Consider the following 25,832-nt stretch of genomic DNA (forward strand, 5'->3'; position numbering starts at 1 on the left):
GAAATCTGAATTGGGTTCTGAGTGATGGGCAGGACTTGAAAAGCTGAAAGACATTATTCCAGGCATCGTTCCAGAAATAGAAGGCAGTACAAATATTTGCATGCGGGGGGTGGTAAATGTGGAATGTTTGGAGGCACACTGTCTAGATCGGTTTAGCTAGAGGACACTAAATTGAGGTATACAAGACAGGGAGGGCTAAGAAATAAGGCTAGATGACAGGTATAGGAAGCCTAGACCATCAGCCTGGATTTTATCTCATAATAGGATTAACTAGTTTAAAAAAGAAATTAATCTAGAAGAAATGAGTAAGAGTAATCTAAAAGAATTTTTGAGATGACTTTTGTTTTTCCTTTCTCCATTTCCCTACTCCTCTTCAGCCAGAGTGATCTCAAGAATGACATAACTCTATCGTACAATTTTGAAGTGTCTTTCTTCTCAAAACAATTCAATAGCTTCACAGTGTCTTTGAAAATCCTAATGACTTAACATATGGCCTTTAGAGATCTGGCCCTAGCTTGCCTCTCCAGGCTTGTCACTTATACCATAAGCATCATTCAAACCCCTTTCCACCTCACTGAAACACTCCTTCACTCCTCAGCCCTTTCCCTTTCTGATCTCAGCTTAGATGTCACTTCCCCAAGGAAGGCTCTCCAAGCTCCTCAAAGCCAGATTAGGTTCCCTGCCATAACTCATATCTCTAAGTCTTTAGGAACTATATCTTATCTGTGGCATATCCTCAGGGGAGGGGTAGTTCCCCTAGCACCTATCAAAGGGCCAGGAACAAAACAGATGCTCAAAAATATATGTTAAAGAATGAAAAAGACAGGGGGTATAAAAAATAGGAGCCTACCTATCACACAATCATAAAGTAGTAAGACTTAGCCACTAAGTTCAAGGATAGGCTTGTGACAATGGAAAAGAAAGGATGAATAGGGGCACAATAAAAATGCTAAATGGGAAGTTCACAAACCTGAATCCTGACTGAGTTGATGCAATTCAGTATACACAATTAGGAGATTCATCTAACTCAGCAGTGTCCAAATCCTGACTGATCATCAAAATCACCCAGGGATAAGGATGATTTTTTGTTTCGATGTGTTTTAATTTTTCCTGATAATTCTGTCATAACTACATCTAACCAATATTTAGGAACTATTCACCTGTATGTCCTGTAAGGCAACTTTCAGCACTAAGTTCTAATTAAACCAAGATATCCACAAACAAGTAATTGATAACAGGACTTGGTAAGTAACTAAATCTAAGAGCAAAAAGGATGTTATTATACAAATTAGATTTTTTTTTAGTGGGTTGGCCTAGTCACAATTTGCATATAAAAGGCAGCCAATAAACACTAGATTATCAAATGAACGAGGTGAGCAGTTAAGAGTAGATTTGATGTTGGATTTGAGTTTCTCCCAACTGTGGCTCTACCAATAATTTGTCCTTTAGGGCTATGTCAACAGAACTCTCTTCCTTCTTGCCTCAAATGGGTATTTGTATTTGACACTGCTATTTGGGCTATTACAAACATTATCTCTTCTGTGGGTTACAGCACCCAGTTTCTCTTTAAAGAATTACCCTCCCCCATTTTGTAGTCCTACAAGAACTATAATCAGGTCTTGACTCTCTCTTAGACTTTGAAAGCCTGAGTGTCCTAAGAGCAGAGAAATCAGTTGGTGTTTATCATTGTTGCAGTGGCACTAAGTTAATTCCTGCTTCTGAGATCCTTGGGCTGCCCTGGTTTCTCACCATTTAACTTGGCCTTGTTCTCAGACCATTACGTCTAGAAACTATCCAGTATCCTTCTAATAAATCCCCATTTAATAAGCCATTATAAATTTTTGATAGTTGCAAAAGAACAAAAACAGAGAGGAAGAAATGTGATCCATGTAATTTTGAATTTTATCATGGCGTCATAAAAAAAAAGAAACAGATGAAATTAATTTTAATGCTACATTTTATTTAAACCAAGACATATGAACTATTATTTCAACATCATCAATATAAAAACCACTGAGACATTTTGTTTTGTTGTTCCAAGGCTTTGAAACGTACCATGTATTTTACATGTATAGCTCACCTCAACTTCGACACTAGATTTTCAAAGGTTAAAGTGAAATGTAGCCCTTCCAAAACTAAAATGTGTATAATGAGAAAATATTTTACACTACTCGTTTTTAAATTTAACTAAAATTAGGGGCGCCTGGGTGGCCTAGTCATTAAGCATCTGCCTTCGGCTCAGGTCATGATCCCAGGGTCCTGGGATCGAGCCCCGCATCTGGCTCCCTGCTCTGCGGGAAGCCTGCTTCTCCCTCTCCCACTCCCCCTGCTTGTGTTCCCTCTCTCGCTGTCTCTCTGTCAAATAAATAAATAAAATCTTAAAAAAAAAATTTAACTAAAATTAAATATTCAGTTCCTCAGTCACAATAGCCACATTTCAAGTGCTCAGTAGCTATATACGACTAAGCTTACTGTATTGGGCTGCAGTCTTAGATCTGCTACAAGAGTGAAGAGACTCAGGGGACCTTTTCTTGATGTATCTAGTAACTGGAAGAATTGGGAAGTTTTCACACTTCCAACAAATTCCATTATGAACGGATTCAGAATTGTGTGAAGACCTACAGAAGTATCTCTTCCCCCAAAATGGTATTTCCTTGACTTTGTAACTGAAACAGGTCAACACATTATTGAGTGTGAGAGTCATCTTCTGTATTCTATAATTTAGTAGCAAAGAGCTATCAAGGAGTTATCTTTCCAGTCAGGTGGTTTAATTCAAAGTTAAAATTACATTACTACTCTTAAGTCACTTCTCATTTATTACATTTTGATGGGTGGGAAGAGCCTTTGGTGACTAGTTTTAAGTATTTCCATTGTCAAATAAAAATGTAGAAATTTGAGTAGCAGGTTCAAGAATTTGACATTTATCCCTCAGACAGTAAGTTGTTATAAATTTTGGAGTTGGAGAGTGACATGATGAAGCCACTGTTTCATGAAAATGAATCAGAATCCAGTGTGCAAGTAGACTGGTAACAAGATGTCCATAGGGAAGGTGTGCAGCTCCTAGCATCCTTAGCTGATGTACATATGCTCTTATTTCTGCCAGGAATTGTTTTCCTCTTAAGTTGTCAAGACATATGCTCATCCTTCAAGATCTAGTTCATAGTCAGGCAGTTTCCTGGATGTAGAGAGCAGACGGGGTCACTTCTTCACCTCTGCCCCCACAGAACTTCTTTCAAAATTCTAAACAGAAGTCAAATTCAGAGATAAAAAATAGAATGGTAGTTACAGAGGAGGAGAGAATGGGGAATTAATGTTTAATGGGTACAGAATTTCAGTTTTGCAGGTTGAAATGTTGTTAGAAGGTGGAGCAGAGACAATAAAGTATCCCCCAAACTGAGAAGGCATTTTGAGACTGGAAAACGAAGCAGGTCACTCCATACAGTTTACACAGAGTTTCATTCAGGGTAACTTACTGACAAGGGGGATTGGGCAGAGAACAATCTGCAGCAGCTGCATAGTTACTCTCTGAAAAATCCACACCTTAATGTACAAATTTTATAAAGGGAAGAGACATGCAGAAGGGCATTGTACTGAGATCAAAGGGTTCAAACGCACCTCAAAGGGCTTGCACACACCTGACAGCTAACCTTCAGTTATCTATTGGCACCACCCGTGTCAAGAAGGGGAGAAACTACATTATCTCTAACAAATTAATGAGACGCCAAACAAGCCTCTCCTCATCCCAGCCTTTGTGGGCATTTCTAAGGTATGTATATTCATCTCCAAGGGGACTGGGACATATAACCCCAAGAGAGGTCACTAAGGAAACATGAACAAGATGGAGTTAGTATTGTCAGAACTCCTACAAATGTGTCCCATGTATGCATGGAAGTGACGGTAGCACAAAACTAAGATTGATTGGAAGGCTCTTCCTGAGGCTAAATTGTCCCCTTTCAGATCTCAACTACAATGTCACACCTTTAACAGTCCCTCCATTTTCCAGGCCAGAAAGGTTTAGGTGCCTTTGCTATACCCGCTCATGAACCCCATACTTTTCTTACAGGGTTATTATTATTATAATTGTTATCTATCGCTAATTATGTGGTGTATTAGTTTGCTCTGGCTACCATCATGAAACAGTACAGACCAGGTGGCTTAAAACTTTATTTTCACAGTTCTGGAGGCTGTAAGTTCAAGATCAGGGTGTCAGCAGAACTGATTTCTTCTGAGGCCACTCTCCTTGTGTGCAGATGGCCATCTTCTCGTCCTTGTCACATAGTGTTCCCTCTGGATGCATGCAACCCTGGGGTCTCCTTGTGTCTAATTTCTTCCTCTTATAGAGACACCAGTCAGACTGGATTAGGACCTACCCTAAGGGCCTCGTTTTAACTTAATCACTTTTTTAAAGACCCTATCTCCAAGTACAGTCAGAATCCAATACAAAACTCTGATGAATTTTGGAGGGACACAATTCAACCCACAACATGATTACCTCTATTGTTCCCACTCGGAAAATTATGACAACTCTTGTCTTGTTCTCATTTCAGGACCTTTCAGTTGCTATCCCTTCTTCAACTCTTCGCAGAATAGGTTTTTCTCAACTTTTAAGCCTTAGCACTATCACCTGACAAGGGCCATCATGGACCACCTTACCCAAAGTAACCCTACAAGTCACTGTATCCCATCATTTTCTTTCTTCCATGACACTCACCATTAAGGTCAGCTGCAGGAAAGGGAGGTCGCGTGTCTTTATGCACGGCTGTAGCCCAGTGTCTCACACTTAGTTATGAGCGAGCTTCAATAACCACTTACCATATCATAATGACTTTATGGACGCCACTGAGAAAACCTGCCAGGCCAGGGCCATGATTTGGGGGGGGTTTTATGGTTTCTTTTTTTTTTCTTCACCAAGTTGTCTGGCTCTGGGCTCTCACACTTATCAGCTGTGCGAACGCGGGTAAGTGCCTTAACCTCCCTCCGTAGGCCTCAGGGTCCCTAAGGACATGACAACACAGTGTCCCGAGCTGTAAGCCAGCGCCAAGAACGCGGCGTGGGGCAGCTAGCCGCTGGCACGGCCTCAGGCCCGCTGCTCTCCTGCGAACGGTGTGGACGTCGTCTTCGGGTGGGCCGCGCAGCATTGAAGCTACCGTCTCCCCAGTTCTCTGGGCCAGGTGGCCGCCCGTCCTCGTGCCTGTGGGTTCGTCTCGGGCTGTTTCGCAGAACCTCAGAGTCGGAGACGCGCACACGGCCGCAAACGGTGACTCCAGCACGGTTTTCCATCGCATTTCCGGAGCCCGGACTGCCCGGGTCTGCACCCGCCTCCCTCCCTCCGACTCCCGGGCCAGCGGAGCAGCCTTCGCAGGCCTCAGTGTCCTCCACGTGGGAGAAACGGTTACGCGGGCCGTGGTGCAGGGGCCGGGAAGCCCGTCGTCCGCGACGCAAACGCGTGTCAGACGCGGTCCTACCGGGACAGTGCGGCGAGCGTCTCAAAGGTCTCGCCAGCTCCACTGGGTCGGCGAGGCGCGGCGGGACTCGCCACCGGCCGCTCCCAGGGGCCAAAACTCCGGCCTCCTCCGAATGAGGCCTCTTTAGACGTTCCCCTCCCCACGTCAAGTGGCTCTCACCCCTGCGTGTCCTTACCCCGAGCTCCTCCGGGAGGCGAGGGCTCCCTGAAGTGACGCGCGGAGGTCCCGGGACGCGCCAAAGCGCGAGAAACGGGGGCGGAGCCACGGGGCGGGACGACGTGAATTGCGTGAGACGGCGCCACGACGCACGCAGCAGTGGGCGTGCGCAGCGGGGGCTAGTGCTGGAGCGCGGCTCCGAGCAGGAGCCAATATGGCGGCCGAGCGGAAGACGAAATTGTCCAAGAACTTGCTGCGCATGAAGGTGCGGGGACGCCGGGGGGCGGGCCGGGCAACAGGGGTACCTGGGCTTCAGGACCTGGCAGGGGCCAACGCGGCAGACGCGCCGGGGCACCAGGGAAGCCGCGGAGGGCCTCCAGCTTGGGCATTCATTCATTCACTTAGCGCTTGCTCTGCCTCAGGCACTGGGAACTGGATTATACATCCGGCGGATTCCCTCATACAGCCTGCGGTGGGATAGGAAAAAGACACGTAAGCAAGCAGGATGCCGTGGCACTGAGTGCGGTGATGCTCGGAGCGTCGGAAGCCCCGGAAACTTACTTGGCTTCTGTGGGAAGTGGCCCTAAAGTAGAGATTGAAGGGTAGGTGGGAGGGTGGCCTCAAGGCAACGTAAACCCAGGGAAAAGCGAGTTCAGAAGTCTGAGACGCAAAAATCCAAGAAATCCCTTGCGATTTCCAAGAACTAAAGATAATTCGGTATGTCTGGAAGGCAAGTAGCAAAAAGTGGGTCTGGAAAAGTAGCTAGTGGCCACGTGAGGAATTTTAGGCCAGATTAAGAATTTTTTTTTTCCTTTATTTTGTGAACATGGGGAAGCGATTGAGCACAGGTAACAGCATCTTAGCTGTCCTTTTTAATTTTCAAAGTTACTTTAACTGCCCTCTGGAGAATACATTGGTGAGAGAAAGACCTAACAAGGGACAAAATTGCGTTCAGAAAGAGCAAGTTAGAAGTTCTGATGATCTGGTCGCAGTGGCAGTGGGAATAGAATTAGAACAGTTAAAATGAATGTCATGGACTTTAAGCAAAATTGATTTTTAGATTCTAAATCGAATCAATTTCACAAATAATTTCAAAGTGGAAAAAAAAAAACAAGACAAGGGTAGATAAAAAGGAATACAGAAATTAAAACATGGGAAACAACCAGGCCTTAAAAACTTGAAGAATAATAATAGCAAACATTTATAGTTTCTGGTAGGTGCCAGACAGCTGTTCTAAGTGCTTTGCATATATCAGCCCATAAAATCCACCTAACTCTGAGGTAGATAACACTTATTACACCTCTCTTAGAGCTGAAGCACTGAAACAGACAGGTAAGTAACTTGCCCAAAGTTACACAGCCAGCAAGTAGTGTAGACAGAACCAGACTCAGGCAATCTGGCTCCAAAGCCCCTGCTCTTAACTACTGCTCTGTACTGCTTGTCGCTGAACACTACAGCACAGTGTTAGATGTCATGTTTAGAGAATAATTTCCAGAAAAAAGGAAGCAAGGCATAAATAATGTTCTGAAAGATTGGAGAGTAAATGTTGCATGTGCCAGATTTGGAGTTGAGCTAGGGTGTAACTAGGGATGAATAGGGTGAGTGAGGGTGTAGGGTAAATCATGTAACTTATGGTTTCTAAGGTACTTCTTTCATACATATTAGCAAAATTTGAATTTTTACCCAACAGAGTCTTCTTTTGACTTATGGTTTATAATCAGAGAATTGGGTTGGATTAGCAAAGCAGGCAGATCAAATGAAGATGTGCCTGAGTGATTAGGACTCAGACCAAAGATCTGACTAAAGAGTTAGGAAGGAAGAAGTTACCTTAAAAGTATCAACCCCTACCCCAGTGGGGGGAAGACTCAACAGGACTTTGGAAGCAAAGGAGGGGGGGGAAATATTACACAGATTTTCTAGTTGGGTTAGCAGCTTCAGTCATTGATGAGAAAGAACTTATTGGCAGGACAGCAGGAAATAATATATATACAGATAGAAGAGTGTCCTGTGAGAATGAATGGAGCACTGCATTAGGTTGCTGTATCCAGTGTAACTAGCTGTTCAGAGAGTTGAGAGTTGAGAATTTAATACTAATACATTTGTTTTCAAGTGTACCTGAAATCCTCTGCCTTGGTCACCTGTTGGGAACTGGAGGGTGATCCTGATGGGAAGTAGAAAGTGAAGGATGGGGACCCCTGGGTGGCTCAGTCGGTTAAGCGTCTGCCTTCGGCTCAGGTCATGATCCCAGGGTCCTGGGATCGAGTCCCGCATCGGGCTCCCTGCTGCGCGGGGAGCCTGCTTCTCCCTCTGCCTCTGCCTCTCTCTCTCTCTCTCTATCTCTCATGAATAAATAAATAAAATCTTAAAAAAAAAAGAGAGTGAAGGATGTAGGTGGTATTTCTGTCAGTGTAATGGAATGACTGTAGAGAGGGCACTTCTTTGTGATTTTAGCTCTTTGGGGCTCTTAAGACAGGAGTTGGTAAACTTTTTCTGTAAAGGGACGGATAATAAACACTTTAGGCTTGTGGGCCAAACAGTCACTGCTGCACGTACTCACCTCTGCCATTGTAGCTCAGAACCAAATGAGCATATCTTTGTTCCAATAAAACTTTATTTACAGCAATTGATGTCCAGCCTAAGGACTGTAATTTGTGATACCTGCTGTAGGCCCTCACTTGTGAGTAAAGCCAAATCACTAAGCTTTAATAGAGAGTTCTTAGATGCTGTAGAGTCAGGAGAATTGGATTGCTAAATCTGGAGTTGCTTGATTCGTATTCATAGGGTGTTCTAGCCTTTCCATGTGTACAGAATACACACACGTGCGCTCACACACACAGACATATATAGCTATTTTGTATGCCATAAATAATACTTACTTGACTAAAAATAGGAGCTAAAAAGGCAGTTGGGTAGGATTGGTGAGTTGTATCACCGATGAAATGAGGCATCTGGGTTTAAAGAACCATCCAAGAAAGAGAGTCTGGGAGAATAAGACAAGTCTGGATTTACATTCAGAGAACCTTTGTTTTTCTAAAGATTTTTATTTATTTATTTGACAGAGAGAGAGAGAGAGTGAACACACAAGCAGGGGGAGCAGCAGAGGGAGAGGGAGAAGCAGGCTCTCCGCTGAGCACTGGTGCATGTGGTACGCAGGCTGCAGTGGATATACAAGAGTTCAGTAAAGGTTTGTCCTGAGGCACCTGGGTAGCTCAGTCAGTTGAGCATCTACCTTCGGCTCAGGTCGGCCAGGGTCGGGCTCCCTGCTCAGCGCAGAGCCTGTATATCTGGATGACTCTTGTATATCTGCTGCAGCCTGAGTACTAGTAATAGAAGATGAACAAGAGACATAGTCTGCTGTTCAGAATCTCAGTCTTTTGGGAGACACAGAAGAAACATAATGAACAATAAGCCAGTGCTTATAAGGCTCTTAGACGTAGGGAAAGATACTCTTTTATGGAAACAGGTCGGTGAAGAGCTTGGCCAAACAACAGTCAGGAGGGCCCAAAGGACATGTGCTCCGGGCCTTTACAAGTGGATATTTTGCCAGGTAGAAAATGGAAACATGTTGAGTAGCAGAGGCAGAAAGATTGGGAAGTACAGGATATGCATTCCAGAAACTGCCAGTTCTTTCCTGGGTGAGGATAGAGACACAGGTAAAAGGATGAAGACTACAAAACACTTTAGATAGAGTGTAAACATTTCCTTTACATTTATTTAAAATAATGATGGATTCACAGGAAGTTGCAAAAAATGTACAGGGAGATCCTATGTACCCTTCACTCCCTGTCTTCTATTGCTAGAGTACGGTGCAAAGCCAGGAAATTGACAGTGGTACAATTCACAGAACCACCATTTTATGTCACCATTTTACTCGTGTGTGTGTGTGATCTTTCCATACAGCTTATCATGTGCAGATTTATGTAACTACCACCACATTCAAGATACAAAACTGTTTCATCACCATGAGGAGCAGGGAGCCCTATGCGGGACCCGATCCCAGGATTCTGGGATCATGACCTGAGGTGAAGGCAGACACTTAACCGACTGAGCCACCCAGGCGCTCAATTTTGTTATTTTAAAGATGTTCTATTAATGGAATTGTACAATATGTAAACTTGTGAGATTGGCTTTTTTTCACTCAGCATAATTCACTGAGTTCCATCTAAGTTGTTGGATATCAATAGCTCCTTCCCTTTTTTATTGCTGAGTAGTATTCCATTCTATGGAACTATCGTAGGACTTAACCATTCACCTGTTGAAGAGTATTTTGGTTGTCTTCAGTGTTTGACTATTAACAAATAGAGCTGCTGAGATTATTCCTGTATGAGTTTTTGAGTGAACGTAAGTTTTCATTTCTCTGAGATAAATGCTCAAGAGGACAATTGCTAGGTTGTATGGTAAGTGCATGTTTAGTTGGATAAGAAACTGTCAAGCTGTGTTCCGCAGAGGTTGTACCATTTTATATTCCCACCAGCAATGTATGAGTGATCCAGTCACACCACATCCTCGTCAGAACTGGATGTTATCACTGTATTTTATTTGTAAATGTTTTTCAAGTTTTGTCATTTCATTTAGTATTCATTGGTAAAGCCCTTATGCCTAAAAATGCTTGTGTTTTTGGAAGGGTTGGAATGGAGGGAAAAGTAATACAGAGCTTGGACAAGGGAAAGAAAGAAGGATAAATGGAAACTAGTGAAATTCTAGAGCTAACTTCTGGAGGCTCCTGGATGTTTTCTGAATTTATTTTTTCCTTATTAATATTCTATCATTTTGCTGTGTTCACTGGTCCCCGGAGGAAATATTGTTTATGGAGGGAAGAGACTAGCAGCTAGACTGCTGATTTCTCTACTGGCCTATTTTGAGTTGAGCTTCTGCACTTTTTAGAATAAAGAGCAGCCGCAGAGGTAATCAGCCTTTCAGAGGACAAATATACGTGAAGAGCAGGCTTATAGATACAGCTTTGCTTTGTTCTGTGTTTACAGACCCTTTACTACATATCATTCATCACGCTGAAACTGAGCAAGGAGACAATCTAGACAAAGTCCCTGCCCTCAGGGTCTTCAGAAGAGACAGGTGCTCAAGAAATTAAAGTGTGGTGAGACTGTTTCAGGATGTCATATGAAGCATCTAGGAGAGAAATGCCAGTTTGGCTTGCAGGTGTCAGAGATGATTTCACAGAGATGGAGTAGCTTTTCCTATATATCAGAAGGGCTAAGAGTTGCCCAGGTGGAGGAGCATGAGAAAAGGCATTCCAGACCAAGATCAGCAGGTACAGAGACCAGTGGGCTCCGTGGGTCATCAAGAGATTCAGAAAGTATTGAGTCTCTCCTATTTCTGCTCCTCTCACTTTCCGTCTCTACCTGCCTGTCCTGATCTGTATCTTTTGTCTTAGCCCTTCCCCACTGGCTACTATGTAAAACTGAAACATTTATGAGCTACTTACCTAATACAGTTTTTTTATTGTTTGTTTTTGTTAAATTAGACAAACTAAAGTACAGTAAAGATCTTTCCGAAGTCTTCTGAAGGAAGTCCACATTACTTTTTTGTGTGCTCTAGTGGGCTCCCTGCTAGTCTGGTGTGACGTTCTCAAGGGCAGAGCTAAGCTGCTTTGGTCCCAGCACCTCCACCCTCACCCCTGAGATAGTATTCCTGGGGAAATGAGGGAAAGCACATGGAGGAATAAAGTCATTTGAGTTTTCCTCAACTCTAAGTTGAGAAAACACTAGTTGCTGACACTGATTTTGTTTTGTTTTGACAGTTCATGCAAAGGGGACTGGACTCGGAGACCAAGAAACAACTAGAAGAGGAAGAAAAGAAAATCATTAGTGAAGAGCACTGGTATTTGGATTTGCCAGAGCTTAAAGAAAAAGAGTAGGTTAATTAGAAATTATATTAATGATGCTTTGGGCCTTCAGAGGGAAATCCCTATAAATGGGACTCATCGTTCCAGTGACCACAAAGCCCATAAAATAGTATCTCTTCAGTTTCTTGAATTAGCTTTGCAAATAGTTTTCTAAAATTATTAAATCTATATAAGTTCTACTTGGATTTATACATTTTTACATTTATAACGTTGTTCTTTTTCTATGATGAATAAAGGAATCTAGCCCATTCATCTCTGGTAATAACTGGGGAGCTTTTATGAGAATCTGCGGTATGCTCCCTGTCACATTAAGTTTGAAGATTAAGTTGGAAGGTGTGTACTTTAGGCCTCTCCAGTTTTGTTTGAATAGTAGAGTTCTTAAAAGCAAGTCAAGAGTTTAGGGTGTGTTTCTTTTCTTTTTTTTTTAATTTTTACTGCTTTTAATACCAGTCACCTTAACTAACATTTATTGAGTCTATAACATGTGCCAGGAACTGAGCTAAGCATTTAAAATCTCTTAATTATTTAATCCTCAGAGCAGACTTAGGAGCTGGCTACTGTCATTCCATCCATTTTATAGCTGAGAAATCTGAAGCTTGAGAGAGTAACTTGCCCAGAGTCAGCCAGCTGGTCATGGCTAATGCTGGATACCATACTAGACTGTTTCTCTTCCACCTCTAAGCGTTGTTGGTGCTTGAGAAATAATTTTGAATGAAGGAGTGATAGGTTCATATCATCCATTGATTTTTATCTAAATTCTTTTTTTTTTTTTTAATTTATTTATTCATAAGAGACAGAGAGAGAGAGAGAGGCAGAGGGAGAAGCAGGCTCCCCGCTGAGCAGGGAGCCCAATGCGGACTCAATCCCAGGACCCTGGGATCATGACCTGAGCTGAAGGCAGACGCTTAACCATCTGAGCCACCCAGGCGCCCTGATTTTTATCTAAATTCTTGAAGCTACCATTTCTCCTCGGTGCTTTTCTTATCTTAGTGAGCTCTGTGGTATGGTAGTTTTATTTCAACTTTGTCAGATGATGGAAGATGCTGCTTATTCAGGCACATTTATGTTTTTCCTTTCTTTACCTAATAATTTTTTTGTTTTGTTTTTGTTGTATTCCTTTGTTCATTTGGCTGACCTCTCTGGATCTTTTCTGGAAGGCTATATATCCTTCCCTAAAGATAGAAAGCATGCCCCACCAAAGATATGGAAGGAAGGTACTTTGTTTTCTCTACTTGCTTCTTTGTTTGCTTTTCTCTGCTGCTTCTCGGAGGAAGCAAGGTGGCCCTGAGGAAGGGGAAGACAAAGCCAGAGACAGTGTGGATTTGGGAGCGGGGTGGTGTAGGAAGGGACCATTACTGGTAAGGATCTATAATTTAATTTTATGCCTTGACTAAACTTGCACAAAGTATTCCAGATTTTTTTTTTACTTATTGTCATTGAAGGGCAAGATGGTTTCTATCTTGTTTTCAGTATTTTTTCCCCCAACATAACATATTCCCAGAAAAATGACCTTTAGATTCCTTTCCTGGGAGGCAAATGTCTCCGTCCTTTTGGGCTACTATAACAAAATACCACAGACTTGGTAGCCTACAAAGAACAGAAATTTATTTCTCACAGTTCTGGAGGCTGGAAATCCAAAATCAAGGCACTACTGTGGTGGTGTTTTGGTGATGGCTGTCTCCCTGGTTCATAGCCAGCAGCTTCTCATTGTGTCCTCACCTGGTGAAAGGGGCTAGGAGGTTCCTTTTCTTTTTGTCTTTTTTAAAAATTTATTTATTTATTTGAGAGAGAGCAGGGCAGGTAGCTGGGTGTTAGGGCAGAGGGAGAGAGAGTCTCAAGCCGACTCCATGCTAAGCACAGAGCCGACTCAGGGCTCGATCTCCATGATGCCAAGATCACAACCTGAGCCGAAACCAAGAGTTGGAGGCTTAACCAACTGTGTCACCCAGGCACCCCAGGTCTAGGGGATTCTGTGGAGTCTCCTTTGTAAGGTGCTAATCCCATTTATGAGGGCCCCACCCTCGTGACTTCAGCTACTTCCCAAAGGCCTCATCTCCTAATACCATCATCTCTGGGGGTTAAGATTTCAACATATGTATTTTGTGGGGGATACAAGCAGTCAGACCCTAGCAAGAAATAATACACCTTTGCCACCATTCAGTGCCTATTTGTGTATAGATGTGTATATTAGATTAAGTCATTGGCAGGAAAAGATGACACTGTCAAATTGGGTAATTCGAGAGTATAACAGAGTAGGGCACAGGGAGACCATCAGGGACGGTGCATAACCTATGGGGTATGGGGAGTAATTTCCACTCCAGGCCCAGAGGGTCAAGGGGAGGGAATGGTTACTGAATCTGAAGACATCTTACAAGAGCTGCTATCTTCATAAAAGAGCACAGCCAGCCTGACGTAATCCCATGGAAGGAAGCCTGGTTCCAGACTGCAAAGGACCCCTTCCATGTGTAACATTTAAATCAGCCTCCCAGGATACAGAATGGGGGGAGATAATGAGAAGTAGATCTGGAGAGAAAAATGGATGCTATTTCTTCAGGGTGTGTGTTTTTTAACACCCCAAATAGGGAGCCAGAGGCATGGGTTAGTTAATTAAGTGCATGGGCTCTGGAATCCAGCAGATCTGTGTTTGATGCCCAGCTCTGCCACTTGCTTACTTGTGACCTTGGACATGGTGTGTAACTCCTCTTTTGTCATCTACGTATTGGGTATGATGATAACATCTGTCACATACGTTTTGAGAAGTAAACGAGCTAAGGTATGTGACGCCTTTACCACAGCAGGTCAGGCCCAAAGCACGATAAACACTGCCAGCACGTGTATTGCCTTATACTTGGACATTACGAAATTTGCCCGTTCTTTCTTGCTCTTTTGTGTTTGTGGTCTTTCCTTGGTGTATCTGAATTATTCCAGAGGGTTACTGCTCTCTTTGAAATTGGAGGCTTCGCTGTGTATATGCTCTGGAAGTCTAGAGGTTGCCATCTGTGATGTCTGTCATATCGCCCCGTAATTCAGCGAGGACCATTAGGGCCTTTAGTCCACAGCTTCCCTGGGGGGCTACCCCTAGCCAGTGCCTGAGCTGTGAGGGGGATGACGGACTGCTTTGCCTCAACGGGGAACACCTGTGGGGCCTTCTAGGCCTCCCCCCTGCCCCCCCTCCCCCCAGAGCTCCTCATAGGGGCTGAGGCCTTAGTGTAGCCACATTGCAGGTCACCTCTTCCTGCCCAGTCCTGCCATCCTCATTTCCATAGAGGGGCATCTCCCAAACAGCCCTGGCCGATAATACTTCTGCACACAATTCTGTCTCAAAGTCTGTTTCCGGGGAACCTGATAGAAGACGCTTGCTATAAATTTCTGGAAGTAGAATTTACAGATCAAAGATTGTGCTGTGTTTTTGCCATATTTTTCTCCAAAGGATGTGCCCCAGTACAGAGACTAGCCAGTTTAATTGCTTTTTTGCCATAGAATGTTGCTTCAAAAGTATATTTGGCTACCATGTTCTTGTGCTTGTATATTGCGGCCTAATGAATGTTGGGAACTGTGAGATCTGAGATTGTACCCTACTTGCAAATTAATAGGTTAGCTGGACACAGTTTCATGGATGCTGGTGGAAGGTACAAGACTCTTGGGTCAGACACAAGGACTTCATTACTCACAGCACAGCAGACAGTACGAGCATCTCTTTTGTATCATTTCCCCTGTGTCCCTCAAATCTCATGGGGGATGATGTGGCGAGGCCCACCTGTATGTGTTGCCCACAATAGATTTGTATCACAGCTGAGAAGTCTTGAATTTAGGAAATCTATATCTTTAATACGGGACTGCAAGCCAACTTGCCCTTAGCTCCCAAAGAAAGACATTATTATACTGGATATTAAGCAAGTCTGCACTTTGCTCAAAACGAAGACAATAGCTCTGCCTTTCAAAGTGGTTCACTATACACACATCCCTGAAAAGATGTTCCAGACCAAAAGGGCATTTAGTGTCTCATTCACTGGAGAGACCCATAGAGAATAGAGAATTGTTTCCCTATAGTGAGTTTTTCCCCCGCTTTGCCATGTATGTTATTTGTGGCTTTAAGGCAAGTCTGGGTTTGTTTTTTTTTTGGTTTGTTTTTTGAGCAGTAGTTTCTCATCTGTAAAAATAGATGAAATAGATAATATCTTGGATGTGTTTTGGCTCTAAAATTATGGATCCTTATTAACAAAAATTAAGGATATTAAAATACAGAATGCTTACAGTTTTAGAATATTTAATTTTTTGCTAATTCTGTATTTAATTAATGTTCCTAATTATTGAAACTGCTTGTAGATAAGGAAGCACCTATGCTCCTTTTTATATTAAAGTTATTGTGTCATTGGAAACCTCTGGGAAAGCCCTCTGACTGGAGCAGTGGTCCTGCTGTGCATCCATTCCTAGCCTCTGGATCTTTTGTCTTGAGTGCTTAAACGTGTAGTTATGGTGCTTTCCTGCGAGGGTGATGGATTTGGGAGACGGATGAGGTTTTATCAGCTGCACTCGATAATGACCAAGATTAGGCAATTGAGAGGGAATCCCACACCTTATGGAAAAGGTTGAACAAAAGGTTCTGGAGAATGTGTGCCTCAATTTAGGCTCCCTCAGGGAAGGGGGTTCCTGAAGGAAGTGAGGTGCTGGCTGAACTAGAGGGCCAGGGAGAGAGGAACCCGAAGAACAGTGGTTCTCAAAGTTTTGGGCTCAAGGATCATTTACATTTTATAAAATTACTTAGAACCCCTAAAGAGCTTCTATTTGTGTGGTTTATTTCATGTCGATATTTAATGTGTAAAATTACAACAAAATTTTTTAAATGCTCACTTTAAAGACAGACTCCTATTGTTAACATAAATAACACATTTTTCATGAAATATAACTGTTTCCCAGGGTGCCTGGGTGGCTTAGTCGGTTAAGCATCTGCCTTCGGCTTAGGTCATGATCCCAGGGTCCTGGGATTGGGCCCCACATTGTGCTCCCTGCTCAGCGGGGAGCCTTCTCCCTCTCTGCTGCTCCCCCTGCTTGTGCTTGCTTTCTCCCTCTCTCTCTCTAATAAATAAATCTTTTTTAAAAAGAAAGAAAGAAAAGTAACAGTTTCCCAAGACCAAAAAATGTTAATGAGAAGAAAGGCATTATCTTACATTTTTGTGAATCTTCTGATGTCTGGTATTGTCAGAGATGGGTTGATTCTCTGGGTAGATTCTCTTAAATTCTGCACTCAGCCTGTTGTAGTCTGTTGTTTTGGTTGAGGCCCGTAAAGAAAATCCGCCCTTACACAAGTGATGTAATTGAAAGGGGAGGTGTATTATAATAGCCTTTTCAGATAATTTTTTGACACTACTCCAAAACCCAGTAACTAGTAGTTTCTTTAACTGCAATATGGAATTTCAAAGTGTCAATACAGTTTTCATAATCATTAGTCTACCTTGCATTTGGAATAGATCTTTTATCCATGCATGATTTCTTAACATCATGCATTTCTCATTTGGAAAATATTAGTTCAGTGAGTTGTATAGATTTTCTAAATGTTAACTTAATTCCTTATATGATGCCAAAAACCATATTCATTAATATTACCATGGGTTCATCAGAAAAATCTTTTAAGTATTGAGAAGCTTCAAGCCCAAGATGACATGCACAAGCTATTCAGATTCTCATTTTTGCTCGAAAGCTTGAATTTTTTAACTGGCAACAAGTACTGTCAGTTGTTCCTTTCAAGTGACAAGTTCATCTGATTCATTTTCAGAAAAGCGTCTGCCAAGTACCCAAGTCCGAGTAACCATAGTTATAGTGTTCCATGATAAAAGTGGCTAGTTCAACTGAGAACTCGATCACACAAGTGCATTTCCTCAAGATGGTCATCATGCCTCACTGTGCAGAAGTACTTAGCATTTGCATGCGGAATATTTTTGAAAAGTGTAATCAAGGGGCAAGATTAATGAAAATTAATAAATTTTTTACTGCTTCATCAAGAACATTCTTATCAGGGCGCCTGGGTGGCTCAGTTGGTTAAGCGACTGCCTTCGGCTCAGGTCATGATCCTGGAGTCCCGGGATCGAGTCCCGCATCGCGCTCCCTGCTCGGCAGGGAGTCTGCTTCTCCCTCTGACCCTCCTCCCTCTCATGCTCTCTGTCTCTCATTCTCTCTGTCTCAAATAAATAAATAAAATCTTTAAAAAAAAAAAAGAACATTCTTATCAGCTTCTTTCCCTTTTTTTAGACTTTGAAAACCAGCAGTGACTAGTAGCGTAGTATGGTGTCCCTACTTTCATTCATGCCAGGATGAGCTCTTACTCACAATTGCTTTTGCACCCTCTGTGTGAGTGTCGACAGTGAAGAAGACATTTTTTTTTTAAGATTTTATTTATTTATTTGACAGAGAGAGAGACAGCGAGAGAGAGAACACAAGCAGGGGGAGTGGGAGAGGCAGAAGCAGGTTCCCACTGAGCAGGGAGCCCGATACGCAGCTCCATCCCAAGACCCTGGGATCATGACCTGAGCTGAAGGCAGACGCTTAACGGCTGAGCCACCCAGGCGCCCCAAAGAAGACAACATCTTAATGTCACCGGGAAAATACTTTTGACCTCCTACCAGTGCTCCCTTCTGTCACTCCTTCCCAGTCATGGAGGCCTCCTCGCTGTTTCTCAGGTGGGCCCCTTACACTCCCTTCTCAGGGTCTTTAACTGGTCCCGCAGCTGTTCTTCCCCAGGCCTCATGTTGTGTTCCTCTTTGCCTTCTGAACTTGGCTCAGATGTCATCCATCCAAGAAGCCCATCCAGACCACTTTTCATACAGCAGCCAAAGACAAGTTCTTTAGATAAAAAGAATTTGAGTGAATTGGATAGATCGTTTTCATTTTGTAGCTGAACTAATGTGACATCGCTCCTTGCTGAGTTAGGAATAAGGACTAAACCGCATGGAGTTGTCCCACAAAGGAAACTTTTTGCAGCAGATAAAGAGATCACGGGGAATAACTTCCAAAGCCATGATTCTCCCAAGTGAGGGTGAGTGGGTTTCTTTTATTTAGGGTTAGGATGAATATTCAGAAAGGGGGGGCTTTGTCATCACATGTAATGGCAGACAGGAGGTTGTGTAGGCATACGTAAAAAAACATGCCTATACACGTATCTGTTACGTTAATGAAGGTTGTGCTCCTCTGAGGGTGGAGACTAACTTGACAGTGAAGCCGAGGTAACTGTCTCTCGACCGGCGAAAGGGCTCATGGGAGTGCTCCAAGAGCTAGTATAAACTGGATGGGGCGGGGTCTTGGGCTCCTGATGCAAGACCTTGCTTGCTTTTGAAACAGCACAGGGAGTTTTACCAGTGGTTTATTATCTCTGATTTGGCTAGGCTATTTCCTGGCCTGGTAGAGTGTTAGTTTTTGCTTTCTCTTTGTTCCTTTAAAATCTTTAGCTACTGAGGTTTTTGTGTTTCTTTGTGATTCTGACACCTCCTAGGAGGTTGTGCTAGAAGTGTGCTTGAGCAAGTAGGGGAGAGATCCCAGAAAATAACTTGGGGCCCAAAAGACTTCTCTGGTGTCATGCTATGTCTTGTCTTTCTTTTGGGGGGACCCCTAACTCTTTCTGCTTACAATTTCTCCTCAGTAAAAGTGGAATGGCTGGGTCATAAGGTTGGCATATCGTTAACTTTATGAGAAACTTTCAGACTGGTTTCCACAGTAACTGCACCGTTTTATTACACTTTCACTAAGGAAGTAGAATTTTGATTTTTCCCACGTCCTTCCAACATTTTGTGTTACCTTTTTAATTTTATCTATTCTGTCATTCTAGTGGTATCTCATTATGATTTTTAATTTGCATTTTCCTGGTGACTAATAATATTAAAGAACTCTTATGTGCTTATTGGCATTTCCGTATCTCCCTTTGTGAAGTCCCTATTCAAATCTTTTGCGCATTTTTAAAAATGAGGTGGTTCTTTTTTTTCTAGCATCTTATATTATGTAATTATCCATCCCTCTATACATCTGTCAATTCATTTTATTTTTAGTGTATTTCAGAGTAAGTTGCAAACATGCATATCATTAACTAGAATTCAGTGTATAAGGTTTTGTTTTGTTTCTTGATAAAGCTTACATACTTCTATACAGGTAGGAGTTCTTTATATTCTGAACACAGGTCCTTTAACAGATACATGTATTGTGAATATGTTCTCCCAGTTTGTGGCCTGCCTATTTCTTTCTTTTGTTTTTTTGTTTTTTTAAGATTTTATTTATTTGTCAGAGGGGGAGAGAGAGAGAGAGTGCGAGCACAAGCAGCAGAAGCGGCAGGCAGAGGGAGAAGCAGGCTCCAGACTGAGCAAGGAGCCCGATGCGGGACTCCATTCCAGGACCCCAGGATCATGACCTGAACTGAAGGCAGACACTTCTTTTTTTTTTTTTTTAATATTTTATTTATTCGAGGGTGCCTGGGTGGCTTAGTCGGTTATGTGTCTGCCTTCAGCTCAGGTCATGATCCCAGGGTCCTGTAATCTAGCCCTGTGTGGAGCCCTGCTTCCTGCTCCCTGCTCCCTGCTCCCTGCTCAGCAGGGAGCCAGCTTTTCCCTCTTCTTCCCACTCAGGCTCTCTCTTGCTGTCTCTGTTGCTATCTCTGTTTCTCTGTCTCAAATAAATAAATAAATAAATATATAAAATCTAAAAAAAATATTCACTGGTGAAGCTATGTGGATCTGGAGTTTTCTCTGTGGAAAGATTCTTAATAATGCATTCAGTTTTTTTGATATAGGACTATTCTAATTTTTCATTTCAGATATTGTTTTTTATGTTGTAAAATTTCTATTGGGTGAGTTTTCGTAGTTTCCATATTTTAATTCAGGTTCCCTATTTGTGTCTTCATTACATTCCTGTGTTTCTTTAAATCCTTGAACATATTTATAATAACTGTTTTTAGGGGCTTCTGGGTGGCTCAGTCAGTTAAGCGTCCAACTCTTGATTTCAACTCAGATCATGATCTTAGGCTTGTGAAATCGAGCCCCATGCTGGGCATGGAGCCTACTTAAGTTTCTTTCTCTCTCTCTTTCTCTCTTTCTCCCTCTCCCCCTCTCCCCCTGCCCCACTCCCCACCCCCATCTAAAAAAAGTAACTGTTTTAAAGTCCTTTTCTATTAATGCCATCATCTTTTTTTATTGATTTGTTTTTCCTCGGTTTATGGGTCACATTTTCCTGCTACCCTACATGTCTAGCAACTTTTTATTGTGTGTCTCACATTATGTATTACATTGCTGAGTACCTGGATTTTGTTGTCTTCCTTAATGAAGTGTTGAATTTTCCCTTAGGCAGTTAATTTACATGCCAATCAGCCTGGTCCCTGTTTTTGTTGGAGTGGGTTTTACAGCCTTGACTTTTGCTAGATGCGCCCTACTCCTGAGGTGTGACCTTTCTGTTCAGTGTCACAGGATATTCAGCTTGGTTGGATAGACACAACTCAGACATTTCCCTCCTTTGTGCAAGGTCTTGTATTTGTTCAACATACAGTTTTAGGGTAAATTTTCTTTCTCAGGTATGGTAAGCTGGAAAATGGTACCCCAAATAATATCCAGGTCCTTGTCGCTGGAACCTATGTTAGTTTATACGGCAAAATCGACTTTGCTGGTGTAATTAAGTTAAAGATCTTTAGATGGGGAGATTATTCTGGATTGTCTGGGTGGACCCTAAATACAATCACATATATCTTTATAAAGGGGAGATAGAAGGGAAGGCAGTGTGACCATGGAGGCCGAGGTTGGGGTAATGCAATCACAAGCCAAGTACTCCTAGCTGTCAGCAGAAGCAAGGAATGAATTCTCTCCTATAGCCTCTGGAGGGAGCGCGGCTCTGCCAACACCTTGATTTTGGTCCAGTGAAACTGGCTGTAGACTTCCAGAATTGAGAGCATAAGTTGCTGTTGCTTTAACTCACCAATTTTGTGGTAATTTCTTCCAGCAGCCCTAGAAAACTAATGCACCAGGGAATTGTTCTCTGGAAATTGTTTTTTTTCCCCTGACACTGTTGAACTTGCTCTGCTCATGGATAGCCTAGAATTCAGCCAGACATTCCAGGGGACCATGTATGCAGGTCCCAGAATCTCCTTAAGTATCCCCCTCTCTCCGGTATCTTGATCCCTATACTTCAGCCCCCTCTGCAGCCCCGAACTTCAGTTCCTTTGTCTCTTCAGTTCAGTAAGACTGGGCTCAGTTTGGGCTCCCACTCCCTGCTCCAGTCTAAAAGTTGCCTCCAGTCGGAAGGTGGGCATTCATTACCTTCAGTCAGAAAGCTTACTTTGGTTTTTTTCTCTCAGGCACCACAGCCCTGTGCTTTGACTTGTTCTTTGACTTGGAAATAGGACTTATTTAGTCCTATTTTATCGTTGGCATAGGTAGGAGGACTGGTTTAGTACCAGCTGCTTTCTTTCAGCCAGGCGTGAAATAACCTACTTCACTTTTTTCCACTGTATAATATAAATCTCTTATTTGTCATTTGGCACCACTCTAGAATGTGACCTCCGTGAGAGCAGAGACTCTTATTCGAGGCTGTCCCTCCAGCTTCTAGAACACTGCCTGGCACACAGTTTGGTTTAATAAGTGTTGGCTGAGTGAGTGAGCGAGTGAGTGAGTGAATCTTGACACAAGATGTAGTGTCTACTTTCTGCCAAAGAAGCCCTAAAGGCCACGTATTTACCTTCCTAGTGTGCTTTATGGTTGATAGTTTTACGGTTTCAGGCTGTAGTCAGATATGTTCACCTGGGACTGGGGTAATAAACTGGTGACTCAGAGGAGACTGCCTTCTAGAGACCGAAATGTCGCACCTGCATCCCCTTTTCAGGGCAACACTGGCCTCCCAGTGCCCTCAGCTGTGCAGAGCTTAGCCCCCTCAGGTGCAGCGTCATTTTTACTAGGTAGATTTTTTTCATGGTTTTGGTTCTGGGTCATCGACCTAGCTACCCTTATTTCTGCCTATTTTCCATTCCTGCTCATCCAGCTTTCCCAGTGATTCTGTGAGATACCTGGTATCCTTTCAGTAAATTCCTTCTCTGCTGAAGTCAGTCATTGTTTACAGTAAGAGCTCCAGCTAAAACACCGTTAAAGCTGCCTGGGACTCCAATTTCAGAGTATTTAATAAGTACTTAGTAAGAAGTTGGTGGTGTTGGGCGATGTAAACGTCAAGGAAACTGCTTCAGATTAGAAAAATCCAGGTTTATTATAAATAGTCTAGGTCTCTGCATTGTGTAGGCATTTACGCAAATTAAATGTGGCATTTAGACGAGGCTGCAGCCTCCAGCTCTTGTCATCTAACGCTTTGCTGGCCAAGGTAATCAGTTTTTATTTCTACCCCTGCATTTAGAAGTCTTACCTTACTTTTACTCGATTCTACTAAGAACCATTAAGTAAGATCGATTTTCATTTGAAATCTTGACTTTTAGTTGCGGCGCTTTGTTGTAAGTAGACACGCTATTAATACAGGTTTATTTTCCCACTTAGGTGTTTCATAATAGAAGAGCAGAGTTTCTTGTTATGTGAAGATCTTCTCTATGGAAGAATGTCATTCAGAGGATTTAATCCTGAGGTTGAGGTATTAAATATAATTGCTTCAAATTTTAAAATTTTCCAATTGAATTCTTTCTGCTAATAATTGGGTTTCGGTTTTTTCCCACCAGGTACTGTTTCTTCTCATTATATATAAAATAACAAGTCTTGAAATACCAGTGGAGCTATTTAAAGAAATTGCAGCCCTTGCAGCCTGGTTTTATAGCAGAGTTAGCAGATGATTTAATACAGCAGCACACACCCCCCAACAGCGCCCTGCGAGTGTTTAGAGTTTCAGCTCAGCTCTTTCTCAGGAACGTCCGGATTTTGTTCACATGATGCTATTATGAAAACTTATTTTCTGGCACCTATAAATGTATCTTTTCTAATGGAAAAATGTGACTTAAAAATTGAGTAATTCCGCTTTTCAATAGGCAGGTTTTAATCCAAGCTTGTAAATAGATTTTTAAATGAACCTTTGGGAAAGTTTGTTTGAAAAGTAAATATCCACCTTATGAGCTGTTGATTTGAATTTTCCTGGTTCAGATTTGTAGAGAAGCACAGACCTTCGTTTAATATTTATTAGAATTCTGGCACATGTACTAAAAGTCATCCTATCAGGTACCCCACCAGTGAAATGGAGGTTTATGATATAAAGCTTAGTTTTATAACTGTCACTTGAAGCCAGGGTTTCTCAGCCCTGGCACCACTGGCTTCTGGAGCCAGATAATTCTTGGTAGCTGGGGCTGTCCCGTGTATTTTTAGATGTTCAGCAGCGTCCCTGGCCTCTACCCACTAGACACCAGTAGTGTGCACATGAGCACACACGCATGTGCATACACACACACACACACCCCAGTTGTGACAACCGAAAATGTATCCAGACATTGCCAGAGGTCCCTTGGTGAGCAAAACTACCCCTGATTGAAAATCACTTTCCTGAGGATGCCTGTAGAGAATCACAGTTAACCAAGTTAACCGCCAGAGTTTAAGATTATGGGTTTTCTTTTTTTTTCCCCCCTTTTTTGAGGGTGTATGATAATTAAGGTGTTCTATTTACACAAAGTCAACACTAAAAGTGTTTGTTGATAATAGGTATTTTCCTTGCCTTAGCCTGCTTAAAGCTTTAGATTTCCGAGAGAGAAGGCAGTGGGGTAAAGGGGGAGTCAGGGGAGCAAAGATGATGCGTGTGTGCTACCCAGAGACTGGGGCTAGGCGTAGGCAAGCACTCCAGGGTATGTCTCATACATTGGGAAAAGGATCCTGTTGTGGGAGGCTTTTAGAAGATGGCTTTCATGACTGCTACTCTGTAACACTGAATACATTCTCTCTGGGGAAAGGTTTTGAACTGTTTGGCTTGCATATCTGACCTGTCATGAGATGTGAGAAGGGTTAGGTATATATACCTGGTTTTGAAAAGATACCAACTTGAGAGCAGATACCAACTTGAGAGCACTTACTTCATTATAAGCAGGATGTACTTAGAACACATTTTTACAGAAGTCTTTTTTTAAAGATTTATTTATTTGAGAGAGAGTGGGGAGGGGGCAGATGGAGAGGGAGAGAAAGAATCTTGACCAGGCTCCCCACTGAGCACAGAGCCCAACATGGAGCTCAATCCCTGAGATCATGACCTGAGCCAAAATCAAGAGTCAGATACTTAACTGACTGAGCTACCCAGGAGCCCCTAGAACATGTTTTTAGTATTCTATGTATCTTTAGTGACACCCAGCATGGAGTTTATTTATTCAGTAAATATTCTATACCTGAGGTTCATCAGCCCTCTTGAGGCACTGGAAATGCAGTAGGAAACTGAGTTCTGTGCCCTCACAGAGCTTGTATTCCCAGAATTATTTTCTCTTCAGTCCTTTAAATGTTGGAAAAGCTAATCGAAACTGGTTTGTCTTCTGCTTTCCCTTCTTCATCCTGCCTTTGCTAAAAAAGAAGGTATTGTACATTAAAAAGAATTTTTTTGTCCAGGGTAACAATCAAGAAAGGGTTAATAATGTGAGAAAAAGAAATGGAGGTGAGGAGGGAGGGGAAAGATGGCGGAGGAGTAGGGGACCCTATTTCAGCTGGTCCCCGGAATTGAGCTGGGTAACTACCAGACCACTCTGAGCACCCACGAAACCAGCCTGAGATGTAAGAAGATCTGGATCTTTACAAACAGAATATCGCAGGCAGTTGGTTTTGAGGTACGAAGCAGAGAGCCGTGATCCTGCGGGCAGATATCGGAGGATAAACGGCGGAGGGAGGGTGCCTGGACGTGGGGATCCTACACTGCCGGTGAGTGACAGCCTCGCGCGCTGCAGACGGGGCACAGACTCGCAAACCGGTAGCGTCGGGAAAGAACTTTAGGGCAGCCCCCAGGGTGGAAAACCAGACCGGCGGGGTCGCGCGCACGCCAACTGCAGCCCCCTCCCCGGACAGAAACCCGGAGCGACGGTCGCGCACACACGAACTGGAGCGATGGTCGCGCGCACGCGAACTGCAGCCTCCGAGACGGAAACCCGGTGCGCCGGGGTTGAGCCGGTGAACTGCAACCCCCAGGGGTGGAGAGAGAGAGGGCTAGAAGATGTATTTGAGCAAATCGTAGCTGAGAACTTCCCTAATCTGGGGAATGAAACAAACATTTGAGTCCTAGAGGCAGAGAGGACCCCTCCTAAGATCAAGGAAAACAGGCCAACACCCCGGCATGTAATAGTAAAACTTGCAAATCTTAGAACCAAGGAAACCATCTTAAGGGCAGTTAGGGGGAAGAGATTCCTTACGTACAGAGGGAGGAACATCAGAATAACGTCAGAC

The 25,832-nt window shown here is 43.0% G+C and overlaps 2 protein-coding genes across 3 annotated transcripts in view; one reads left to right on the forward strand and one right to left on the reverse strand.

Moving 5' to 3' along the window:
* The window catches only part of CDH13 (cadherin 13), a 1,287,326-nt gene extending 1,281,604 nt beyond the window's left edge, over positions 1 to 5,722 (reverse strand). For both annotated transcript variants that reach the window (XM_081807354.1, XM_081807355.1), the window contains exon 1: positions 5,641 to 5,722. The gene's annotated coding sequence lies outside the window, so the exon portion shown is untranslated. The remainder of the gene's footprint in view (positions 1 to 5,640) is intronic.
* Positions 5,723 to 5,737: 15 nt separating this feature from the next.
* MPHOSPH6 (M-phase phosphoprotein 6) overlaps positions 5,738 to 25,832 on the forward strand; it is a 22,884-nt gene continuing 2,789 nt past the window's right edge. Inside the window, exons 1-3 of the mRNA XM_081807357.1 lie at positions 5,738 to 5,886; positions 11,380 to 11,492; positions 22,983 to 23,073. Coding sequence (XP_081663483.1) covers positions 5,836 to 5,886; positions 11,380 to 11,492; positions 22,983 to 23,073 — 255 coding nt within the window. The 5' untranslated portion in view covers positions 5,738 to 5,835. The remainder of the gene's footprint in view (positions 5,887 to 11,379; positions 11,493 to 22,982; positions 23,074 to 25,832) is intronic.

The sequence above is a fragment of the Leptonychotes weddellii genome, chromosome 16 (genome assembly GCF_054177405.1).
Source record: "Leptonychotes weddellii isolate Sample4059 chromosome 16, ASM5417740v2, whole genome shotgun sequence".
NCBI classification, from domain to species: Eukaryota; Metazoa; Chordata; class Mammalia; order Carnivora; family Phocidae; genus Leptonychotes; species Leptonychotes weddellii.